This window comes from Neolamprologus brichardi, chromosome 23 (assembly GCF_056152115.1).
Source record: "Neolamprologus brichardi isolate AB-2024 chromosome 23, ASM5615211v1, whole genome shotgun sequence".
Classification (NCBI taxonomy): domain Eukaryota; kingdom Metazoa; phylum Chordata; class Actinopteri; order Cichliformes; family Cichlidae; genus Neolamprologus; species Neolamprologus brichardi.
This window is the reverse complement of record NC_142125.1, coordinates 8,144,315-8,156,556: the sequence shown is the minus strand read 5'-3', so window position 1 is coordinate 8,156,556 and position 12,242 is coordinate 8,144,315. Positions and strand designations below refer to the sequence as shown.

At 41.6% G+C, this 12,242-nt stretch overlaps 1 protein-coding gene across 3 annotated transcripts in view; it reads right to left on the bottom strand.

The window, feature by feature from the left end:
- Positions 1 to 11,824, bottom strand: part of LOC102798827 (capping protein, Arp2/3 and myosin-I linker protein 3-like) — a 34,604-nt gene extending 22,780 nt beyond the window's left edge. For all 3 annotated transcript variants that reach the window (XM_087836205.1, XM_087836206.1, XM_087836204.1), the window contains exons 1-10: positions 11,631 to 11,824; positions 8,856 to 8,950; positions 6,000 to 6,050; positions 5,851 to 5,910; positions 3,746 to 3,867; positions 3,494 to 3,588; positions 3,115 to 3,185; positions 2,926 to 2,999; positions 2,773 to 2,848; positions 2,600 to 2,688 (exon numbers count right to left, since the gene is read on the bottom strand). In XM_087836205.1, coding sequence (XP_087692331.1) covers positions 2,600 to 2,688; positions 2,773 to 2,848; positions 2,926 to 2,999; positions 3,115 to 3,185; positions 3,494 to 3,588; positions 3,746 to 3,867; positions 5,851 to 5,910; positions 6,000 to 6,050; positions 8,856 to 8,950; positions 11,631 to 11,688 — 791 coding nt within the window. In that variant the 5' untranslated portion in view covers positions 11,689 to 11,824. The remainder of the gene's footprint in view (positions 1 to 2,599; positions 2,689 to 2,772; positions 2,849 to 2,925; positions 3,000 to 3,114; positions 3,186 to 3,493; positions 3,589 to 3,745; positions 3,868 to 5,850; positions 5,911 to 5,999; positions 6,051 to 8,855; positions 8,951 to 11,630) is intronic.
- Between the last annotated feature and the right edge of the window lie 418 nt (positions 11,825 to 12,242).

Sequence of the window (12,242 nt, the reverse complement as noted above, 5' to 3'; positions counted from 1 at the left end):
TCTTGGTTTATAAATGTTGAGTGGCCATCATGTTGTACTGATGTGCTTTTTGTGTGACTTTAGCTGCATTGCCGCTACAAGTGACATAGTTACAACAGCCACATGTGGCCAGAAACACAGTTTTCATAGTTTTGCTGCAGTTCAGGGGTGTCAAACATAGGGCCCATGGGCTGGAACCGGCCTGGCAAAGACTCCAATCTGGCCCACTGGATAGTTTTGAAAAATGTGAAGGAGGGCATCAATTTTGAACTTTTAGCTGTATCTTCAAAGGTTTTACAGCTTTGGCTACTGACAAAGACGTCCCTCGCAACCATTCCTACTACACTAGAGTAAATAAGTTATAGATAAAGATAGAAAAGCTAAATGATGACATGAGAGAAAACTCTATTTTTTCAACTATCTACTACGGAAATGTCATTTTGTGAATTAACAAAATTTTTCTGTTGTTTCATTACAGGACAGTCTGGGATTTAAGCTACCAGAACTTTGTCTGTAATTTTACATATTTATTTCTTACAATTTAAGCTCAAAAAGTCATCCTGACAAATTTCTTTCATTTATTAAATCAATATTTCTCTATCGTGTAGAAAAAGAAATGCCATCTGTTAAATGTGTAGTCAAACTTTACACCGATGGAAGCAGGAGTTTCACTGATCCAACCCACCTAAGATCAAAGTGGGCTGGTATGTGTCCCACAGTGTAAAATGAGTTTGACATCTTTGCTCTAGTTACTTGTTGACATGTTCTCTGAGCTTCTGTGTTTGAGAGGGAACATAAAAGCATACAATAGCTGATTCTTAAATAAATCGCTGCAGAGCTGAAAAAGTTCAGGCCAGCTCATCTTTTGCAGTTATATATATTTTGTAATGAATGAATTTTAAGTCAAACAGTCAAAATGTGATTAAATTGCAAACTTTCAGCTTCAATTAAAGACGTTTTTAAAACTCAGTACTGCATTATTTAGGAAATACACCCATTTTTATACATAGCAGCTCATTTTCAGAGGCTCAAAATTAATTGGAAAAACGAACAATTTTAAATACGAGGATTATTTTTAGTACTTGGATAGAAATTCGCAGCCAGTGACTGTCTGAAGTCTAGAACCCGTGGATATCACCAAATGCTGCCTTTCTTCCCTTTAGATTCTCAGCCAGGCCTTTACTGCAACCAGATTTCAGTTATTGATTGTTTGTGGTTCTCTCTGCATTCAGGGTTGTCTTCAGTTACTTTAAAGGAATGGTCCATTAGGTTAAGATCAGGTGACTGACTTGGTCCTTCAGAATTCATCCTGCTACTTTTATCAGCAGTCACACTATCAATAAACACTTATGACCCGAATCCACTGGCATCTATACATGACCACACCAAAACATTGCGTCCACCATGTTTGACAGACGATGTGGTATGCTTCAGATCATGAGCAGTTTCTCTCTTTTTCCATACTTTTGTCTTTCCATCATTCTGGTACAAGTTCATCTTGCTTTCAATAAACCAACTAGTATTTTTCCAGAACTGTGCAGGACGAGACGTTTTCTCACAAAATCTAATCTGACCTTGTTGTTCTTGAATGTAACCGGTGGTTTGCACCTTGTTGTGACCCCTCTGTGTTTCTATTCATGATGATGTCTCAAGAATGTAGTCAAGGCGCTTCTAAAATCATCTGTTTTAGTTGTCTTCTATAGTCTTGTCGGCTTTTTAATGCTCATTCGTTTAAAAGATCCAATATATTGTTCATTTGACCATTTAAAGTTTTTTCCATATCTGATCGTCTTCCTTATTTGCAGTGGCATCTGTGCCAACCTCACATAAAGAATTCCAGTGAACAGCTACCAAAACAAGTCCAACTCCTGATCCTTGCATCTTCTTTTACCTGGCTAATTTGTCATACAGTAATGAGGGAACATACCTCACCTGCTTAGGAAACTGCTTGTCAGCCAATGGTCAAATTATTTTTGAGCCTCTAAAAATGGGAGATTCTGTATAAAAACACAATTCCTAAACTGTTAAAGAAAATGTTTATAAAAGTCTGAAATTTAATCACATCTTGACTGTTTATAAAAATGTTTCAGTGTTATAGAGGCAGAAATTCTATAAAATCCAACAACTTTTGGCCCTCATTGTATTTGTAGCGAGACACTTCTTCACCAAAGCATGAACACAGCTTAACAGCATAAAACACAAAGATATTTGATGTCATTCAATGAAGCGATTGAAACAACTGACAACCTCTGTGGTGTCACTATGAACTTACACTACATTCACAGACAAGCACTTACGCATGCAATACATATATAATATATAATTCAGTAGTACAGAGATTTAGCCTTGTTCAAGGACATACAAGTTAATCAAACAATTGACTCATAGAAGCAGCATTCTCAGGTATCCTGACCAAGTTCTTAGCATGGGTCAATCATTAAAAGACAAACACCACTAAGGTTCACAAAATACACTTAAAACCGTTTGGTAAATGTTGTCATTTGCATTAAAAGAAAATCAAGCCAGGATGAAATTTATGCTAGTCCTGGAGAGCCCATTTCAGGAATCAGAGTTTCTATAATAGTCAAAGCACAAAAAGTAAATGAAGACCGCTACTCACGATTTTAACCCAGCATTCTCCAGAGTGATCTCTTCAAGGCTGGAGGATTTGCTGACTGTGTGCAGGACCTGCTCAGTGACCTCTGAGCCCTGATGCATGAAAGACATTTTTAAAACCTTGGTCGGTGACCCTTCAGGAATACTGTAAGGTGTAGCACACGAGTTTATACTTACAATGCGCAGGTCTTTGCAGTACAGTTTAGTGAACCAGGTGTTGTAAGCCATTGATGCAACAATGACAGCCAAATCTCTGTAAAAGGGAAAAACTGGATAAATGAGAAACTGTAATTTGGCTGCAATATTGCCCAACCGCCATTCGTTCCTGACCTGCTCTCCAGGTGGCTGAAGTCCAGCAGGTTAAACTCCCTGTTGTCCTGAGAGTGATAGATGGTGTCCACATCCTAGGAGAAACATTATCAATGAGTGCATGACACCCCCCTCATGTTGTGCACAGTCATATATATGTAACATTCAAACACACTCACAGTAACACAGGCACAGCCCCACAGCTCTTACCCACTGCACTTCCTCCTTGCAGCTGATGCCATTATAGTCGCACAGAGCAGCGTAAGTCTCTGAGAAGCCTCCTGAGAAAGGAAAGGGGGATGAACAAACAGAAGAGGGGGAAAAAAAAGAGTTGATGAGAACAGCTGCTTCCTTCAGCAGTAAATGGCAAAAAAAGGGAGGAAAATGCACACAGACACATTTGTCCAAATTATCAATCTTTTATATGTGTGACAGCACTAAAAAGAACATCTGGGAGAGCATTTGTAAAGTACGTGTGCCAACTTCCTCTTGAGTCTGCCAAGTGGTGTACACATGCTCATATCTGTGTGTGACTGCCCGTGTATGCATGCGTGCAAATTCCCATGTTTGATGATAACGTCTCTTTTACCGCAGGCCCTCTGTGTCTCCACTGAAGTCTCGGAGCTGGGTGAATACTTCCTGCTGCCCTCCGAAAGGTCACTGTCTGAATGACAGATGGAAGGGCTGCAAACATAAAAGAAACACAGATACTGTAAGGAATCATTTATCTTTTGATAATTGCGCAAATAAAGGTCATCCTTCTTTAAACTTTCCAATTTTTCACCGCTGCACAGACGTGACTATTTATTCTCAGTTGATCTTGAGAGACACCGACACTTACGCAAAAATGGAGTTGTTGAATATTCGAGACAGAGCGAAATTTATATGGCTGACCACATGATTGAGGTGTTCCCGTGACTCAAACCTCAGGGAGTAACTGGACTTGTCAGTGTCGATAACAACCTGCGCATAAAAAAAATATCCGTAAAAGACTGAAAAATATCGTGGCAGTTGAATCTTAAATTTCATTTATTAAACAAACTAATGTATCTATGTTTTAATTACTTGCAATTAAACTATACGAATTATATATGAAACCGCTGGACTTGTTAAATGGAATGATGACACAACTTCGTAGATTATCTGTCTGTTATAAAGTGAAGGAGCAAACAACTGCAAGTATAAATGCAAGTATATCAGAGCTACATCAGGTACTTGACTATGATAGGAAAGAGTTATCCCTTATATAAGCACATAGCCAGGTTTACCTTGATAACTTATACTGGACCTTAATCTCTGCTATGCTGTAGCTCTTTTCCACAACAGCCACTGACCCGGAGATTTCTATGAGCTGAACCTTTAAGAGCCCCTGAGGTCTAGATTGAAAGATCTTCCTTGTTTTTCTCCACAGCTGTTTTCACACACCCACTGCATTTCTAAACTTTTCTACACACGTGAGAAAGCAAATGTCTGAATCAGTCAGACTGGATTTTGCCCTGCCAGCTACCAAGTATATAGTCTGCATAATGTAAAAATTGAACCAATGTGAGAACAGTAAGTAGAAGTCATTGCAACCTTACTACAGAAAATACCTGCAGTAGTGAAAATAGGCCCGAATTGGAAAATCTTCTGTTGTATGCTGCATGTGGCGCAAATTTGGACAACGTACGGACATGATTCTGGTCCCATTGTCAAGAATTCAGTGTAAAAAAACTGATATTACCTGGGTGGCAATTTACATTTTAGTTAAGGCCACTACAATACAGTCAAAAGAAGACTATTTCCATCTGCAGTCATTTATGTTTGGTGCCATAGAGCTACAAGCCCTTCCATTCGCATACATAGATAAGACAAAGAGACCAGTAGCAAGACTCCACCACAGAACAGAGCGGGTATTGATATTCGTTAAATTAGTCCGAAAAAAAAAACATGGATCTGGGCTATAGAGCAGCTTGCAGAGCAACAACTGTGGGCCAGCCAAAGAAGCTTGGGTGGCTAATTGGATACATAGACGGGTATCATCTCAGCCGATCTCATCTCCGTTGATATGAGCTGGCAATGAGATCAGCTGATCTGCTGAGATTACAGCTAAGCTTGCTTGCCTAAACTAAAGTTATGCTTGATTATTCAAACTGAGCATCAGTGTATTTTCTCTCTCCCTGTTGTTGACTCAGTTCTATGTTAGTTAGCAGCTGATTGAACCTGAGCCTAGCGAAGAGTTGTTTACATTAGTTCCTGATGACTTCACTCCACCTCCTTCCTTGCTCCTAACCAGGTGTCATTCTGACCATGGCTATTAGAGTCCCTAGATTGATATCTATGAATTGAATCTGTTGTGGCACTGGTCCTTGTGAGAATTGAAAGAGGGGAGATAGTTTTCTCTGAGGCCTGACATAAAATAAACAGGGGGGCCATCCAGGATCTCCAATACTGCAAGCTTTAATACCTTATCCCTTGAAATAACAACACACTTTCCACACTGTGAAACAGTCTGTAGTCCTTGCTGTGTAACAAAAATGCTTTTATATCCTTCAATGTCTCCTGAGCAGAGCTAAAAATCTAGGTCCAGGGACCTGCCTGCAAAGCAAGGTAGTGGAAGAACTTAGAAGAAAAAAAGCAGACCTGACAATAATTTTCTGGTTACAGGTTATTAATTTCCTGTAGGAGAAAAAAAAGGCTTTTAATCTCACAAGCAAAGGCTTAAATAAAAACTGGGAAAAATAATTAAAAATTCTTGCAATCCTTGTTGGCATTACATCAACAGCAGAAGAGAATAAGTTAATAAGAGAGCTCTTACTGTCACAGTGGCTGTTTTGATAAATGTCCAAAAGGCTTTTATCTTGCCTTGAAGGCCATAGTGATGTAACTACACCATTATACAACTGCACAGACAACTCTGTTGTTGCAGTGGAGAGGAGTGCATACAGAGTTAATGTAAAAATTCACCTGATGTTCAGGTTGAGAATTCAAAGCTCGAATCTCCAAGAAGTTGAATGTGGTTTCTACCTGTTGTCAGAGACACAGTTGACATTTCAGCTGGCACGAATCTAAAAGCCTCACACTGCACATTAACTTGAGAGGGTGGCAGAAAGTACCTTTGTGGGAATCTTTGGCGCCAGGAAATAGAGACGCCATGTTGTGAGCACCTGGGAAAATAAAAAGGAAATAAAGCAAATTGAATGAAGACTCTTGAAAAGTTCACTGCACAGTCATACTCCCCAGGGAGAAAACAGTCCCAGGAGTTTCCATGGTAATGATGAGAGGGTCTATTCATCTACTGATCCAGCAAATTGCTATCTGTGTCAGCGATAACGTCAAGCATTAACAGATTAACATCTTCAAGTCTGAGAAATGGTGACATGCTGCAATGTTTTAATCACAATGACACAAACATGAAACGTAATTTCATTATCATTGTATTACTTCTGCTGTGGGTAAACATGACAGTGGCTCATACGTTTATTTCGAGACACGCAGTGCGCCTCTGGGCCCAGCGAGCAATCTCTTCTGGTCATTTAGCATCGCTCCAGGTCTTTAATATGAGAACTGCCAAATTTCAGGGCTAATAGATGTCTTCTCTACCGTTCGCATCATAGGATCTGTTCTAAACACAGAAACGCGGGTCATGGTGGGTCAGGACATCAAATTAGCTTTTTTGCTTTGCCATCTTTGCTAATTTGGTATCTGCGGTCAGAGGCGTGTTGGATCATTTTTAGTTCAATGCAAACTTGATGGGAGTTTGGACGTGACTGGAAATTCGAAAGCAAACTCAGAGCCTGTGTGTGCATCTCCATCTGAAGGAGCACACGCACCACTTGTGTGCGTGCACCCACTTATTTTTGGCTTGGAGACATTTGTGTCATGCAGCTTTTGCGTAAATCTGATTCTGCCCCTGATTCTTCTTCTTGAGAAACAGTTTCTTTCTTTTTGTTTTTCTTGCAAACACGCACTCTAAAAAAAGAAGAAGAAAAAAGTCAGTGTCTCGATCCATCAAGGCAAACAAAGAATAGTGATTCTTTGGCATTTTGCAGCTCTCCACCAGCCCCTAAGTACTGCCCTCTGCTCTTTTTCTTCTCCTCTTCTGCTCCGTCGCTTCCAATCATTTACTCCATTCTCTCTGATGGGCCTGCTAAAACACTCCCCGAGGACAAAGTCCCCCCCCCCCCCCCCCTCCGCCCACCCCATGCCCATGCGTCTCTCCCCAATGAAATAAGTAATTAAATTACAGCTCTCTCATTCTACTGTTATGTTTTTTGGAGAAGGGAGCTTGACACAGGCCTGTCTGAAGCACACATTGACAGCCTCTTACACCCACACGGCAAGTGAGGTGTCGAAAATGAAATCATTCAAAATTCAAAATGTGCATGTGAGATGGAGACAGTGCAAGAGAGAGGTGAAGATCTGCGCTTCACTTCAAAGACTGTCTGAAGGAGTTGATTAGAAGGACCAGATTGTATGGCATTACGGTGATGAGTCCGGGTTACGGGTGGTAGTTAAGAGAGTGCATGCAAGTAAACAGAAGTAAATCATGCTGATGCAGCAGGAGAGAGAGACACTTATCGAGTATTCCACTTCAAAGGGAGACCAGACACGCAGCACACATATTGTGGGTTAATTATGCAGCTAGATAACAGATATTCAAATTCTGTTTTGTTTGACAGTTTGGGTGAGGCCTCTGCAGATAAATTCATGTAAACCGTAGTGACAAAGCAAAACCACCAATCACAACCTCAAGCAAGCTTTCAACTGCTCGCTTCCGACCCTGAACTTCCAGTGAAACGGGAAAACAAAAACTTAACACATTTAAACTCTCCTCTCTCCTGCCAAATGCTAACCCGGGTGCATTTGAGCAACCTCCAATCTATTTTTCCGTTTTCTATGCGCACCCAGCAGGAGAGAGAACCCTCGCGTTCCAGTTCAGCTTTTAAGAGGAAGCGGTAAATGAGTCATGGATTGGAAAGAGATTATTGGAAAGATGTTTCTGGCAGATAGACATATCAAAGTGTCTGAATATCAAAGGCTGTACATGCAGAAACTCTCCTAACTGCCCATCCTCGCCACACGATGAATCATTACAGCATCCAATGAGGGGAATTCTGCACTGCCGAGGCAAAAACGGACCTTTTTTAAAAGCTCATTCACTCACTGGGGGAATTGTAGAAGGGGCGGCAGAAATAACCAGTGTGTCGAAACAGTATAAAAACTACCCTAGTTGGAAAAGGATTTGTTTTATATTATGCTTATAAACATGTACGGTTGCCTTGCTGCACTTAATGGTGCACTCAATCAATTATACCTGTTCTGCAGTGTGTGTTACCCATGCATGAGCTGTGTCCTTTTCTGCAAACACAGTGGACGTGTTGCACATTTGCTAACACTGGCATTCATACAGGGTCCAGTCTGATTTCCTGTCTGCTGTGTACAAGCTGATTGCCCCAGATTTTATTCAGATAGCTGGCCGAGTTTCGCACAGTCAAATACAAATTTCATATCTCTGTCCTATATTCTCTGATGAAAGCACCCAAGAATCAAAGGCTGTGAGCTGTTCGGCCCCCCCACTGCCTCCACAGGCACAGAGGGATCCACAGCCACTCTCGCAGATCCTGTCTATCCAATATTCATCCTGCCAAGCCGCCAACAGCAGTCACAGAAGAGGGGCAGCAGCCGTAATGCAGTTAGCAAGTGACCAAAGAAGCAAGATGTTTGCTGTCGCTGTTAAATAAGGAGGATCTCTTGCTTCTGCTGTCACAGAAATCAACATTGTGACAGAGATCCATTAACACTGCAGGGGAAGTAAACATCAAAGACAGTACATACATGATGCATGTCTCAGGCTGCTTATGTAGCAGGCTTACAGCATTCTTTTTCTTCTACGTCAGCAGACCAGTGCTAAGACAGAACCCATTAAACCAGCCAAGTCCGCAGTGAGGAAACAGAAAGCAGCAACTTACCAGAATTTTGTCCTCTGTTTTGCCATTTTTAGTGTCAAGCTTAATGCCACGAACAAACTTTATAGATGATTTATCGATAATCTTCCTGATGCTTTCTGTGGATGACAACATTAACATATGTTACAACACAATCTCTCTCTCTGTTTCAGTCTTCTACAGGAGCAAACAACCATTTGCGCAAATTTGATAGTTTTTCATATAAAAAGAACAGTTTGCAAGCTGTTGTGTCTTAGATTTGTGAATCCTTTTTCACTCTTCCAAATTTGCAGAGAGACCTCAAAAATATTCTCTACATTTATTTATTTTTTGTCTGTTATTATTGTACAGTAATACTATAATACAGGCAAAGCAAAATCCTACAACAATAATATCATTTTGAAGGACATAAAATGAGACATAATGTTCACTGTGCAGGATTATTTGCAGGACCTCTTGTCTCTAAACATTGATTTTTGCAAAGTTAACATTGCCTAAAGGGATACAGTAGAAAAATCACATTCAGAAACCTAAAGCAATAAGGAGTAGTGTGGCAGAAATTCAAATTAAATGGAACACAAAAAAACATTCATGCAAACAATAAGGAAGGATCCTTTAACTTCAGATTACTGTACAAATATCACAGCTCAACATTAGCTGAGGGATGTGTCAGACTTGCAATGTACGCTGACCTGTCGTGGCATTTTAGATGATAAAAATAACCGCGATGACAGGATCGTGATTATACGTGAGAAACAAACCTCTTATATGCAAAATCGTATAATCTGCACGTAACACTGAAGCAGAACGATTGACAGGGTTTTAGGTTGTGCTCCACAGCACAAAGGCACTCAGTGGGAAGTTACAAGATTTCGTGGAATAATTACTGAATGACTGTGATACATAACAGTGTTTTGCCTCCGAGGTATTTCCTTTGAGGTAGTCACAATATGCTTCAGTGTTGTTTTCTTACTCACAGGAGCAATATAACACATTTGAGCATCAGTGTCTATGATTCACTGAGAACTGTTCCTGTCAAACAGTGTCACTGTCGCTGTTGTGACCCCTGACTTGTATATACAGCACATAACGTCCGCGATGCGCCAAAAGAAGCATCTTACTCACAGTTTGGGAACACATAGCACTGACACACTATCGCAGAAACATACAGTCGCTTGAAGAAATTACATGATTCAGCATCTCAATTACTCTGGCTCCAGAGCTTCCAACTGACAAGTTTATGAGGAAATCGATACAGAGGCTGGGTTGCTGGGATTGGGCAGTGGAGTTGATACAGTCACAATGGACAGTGATGCAAACATTTCTTTCCCTGGCGCTATTTATTTCTATTTTTAGATGCTCATAAGTCTTAAGGGGAACAGGTTCAATTGCAATTATGTACATTTGGTCAGATTAGGTACATACTTTACTCGAATATTTGGATTTAATGTCCCATTACACTTCTAATATATCAAATTTCAGCAAAAATACAGCACTTTTAACTTTACTGCATCTCAACTCTTATATGAATGACCCGTGATGAAGCTACATTTTCCTAAATAAATCATTTAAGTATCATCACCCTAACCAGACACAACACGTAAATGACGCTCATACCTTTTTGCATGGACAATTAATAATCAAATAACATGATGACACTTATAGGATCCTTCCTGGAACAAGAGGACTAGTTTTTGACACTTTTAGTACATTTTGCACCAGATTAATAAGAGCTATGCTAAACAAGAATTGAGACCTGATAGTTTAAGTCAATCCAGCTGTCAGGAAGGCTCTTTCCAGTGACCTAGTGCATGCAGGCAGACCACCAGGTTCTCCACCCGTCAATCAGTGCAGGAAAGGCGGGATGAGGTGGTGCAGCCGCCCGGCAGGTGGCTGAATGAAGAGGCAGGGATTCCACTGGATTAATCATCACAGTGAGCCTAATAGAGCCATTAGGAGTAATTAACACAGCAGCAGAGTCCCTGCTACCCTGAGCATGTGTGCTGCTGGTGCATGTGTCAGTGCTTTTGCGCGCGTGTATGATATTGAAATCGAGGCATTGCTGTGACTTTGACATATGTAAGCTGTTGCTGTTTGAGAAAAGGGGAGTAAATATTTGTGCATTCTGTCGCGCCGCTGAGTTTGTATAGCTCATGCATTTTTGTTGGCAAGATACGGTGAACATCTGCCTGTATCAGTGCCCCTCTCTTCACTTTCCCACGCACGCGTACACACGCATGCACGCGTGCAATCAGCAGCAGCGCTCTGGCTGGTTAGGCTGCAGAAAAACAAAGATGAAATACTCAAGAGTTGAGGGTTAGAGGGGGGAAATCTCACTGTGAAATGGGTGTGTTGGTTTTTTTTAAAAAAAAGAAAAAAGAAAAAGAAACGTGCAGGGAACAAGACGGTACCAGACCCCACGAGTGCACACCATTATTTTCCACAACGCCCCTTTTCCTCTTTGGCCTAGGGCTGGGGTTTTTTATTACCTGATCCACCCAGAGAGGGCAGGCTTAAAGCTAATTTCCCTGCACTGTAAATAATTAATTTGCAGATTAACTAATTCACATGCGCGGGGAAAGAAGAAGAAAGAAAAAAAAAGCCGCCCCGGCAAGGTTCAGGACTGATTGCAAAGGTGTAGCTCATGACAAGCATCCAATGCGTCTGTACGGTCGCAGCCTCCGACAGCCGCGCGGAGAAAAAAGCATCAGGAGCCTGACCACACACGCGCTCGGGGCGACCGCGAGCACACCGACACAAGACCGGGAGCAAAATAACCAAGCGGCGGTCTTTACCCACCTGTGATATCCTTGCTCACACTCACGAAACCAGAGGCAGTGATCTCTTTAGAAGCCATGTCTGTTCCTCTCTCCTATCGCCACCCCTCCTCCTCTTCCTCTCCTCCACCTCCTCCCCAATGTCTCCCTCTCCCTCTCTCTCTCTTAGAAATGGACAGAAAGAATGCTCTCTCTCCCAGGCATTCCAGCAGAGCACCCGACGCGCTTCCTGGAAGAAACCGTTTGGATGTCGGGAGGCTGGATGGTGGGAGAGACGGGAGGTGGAGGGAGTGATGATGTTGAGGAGGAGGAGGCGGGGATCACTCTGGGATAATGAGGCTGTGGTTAGGCTACCTGTGAGAGCACGCCCAAGTTAGAAATCAGAAGATGCAAAGCAGCAGAAACAAATGTTACACCCAAAATAGAGATTGCCACTTAAAAAATAAGAAAAGATTTACCCTGCGGGTGTCACGGTTGGTTGTCCCTGGGACTCCACGGAAGAGGCAGGAAACGGGATGGGTGTAGGTGGAGCTTGTCAACGATTCTAAACAGTGAACATTACTTATCAGATTCATCCAGGTAGAGCTATTCTTCAGTTAACTTACGTTTCCGAACGGGACAGTTGCAGCTGATG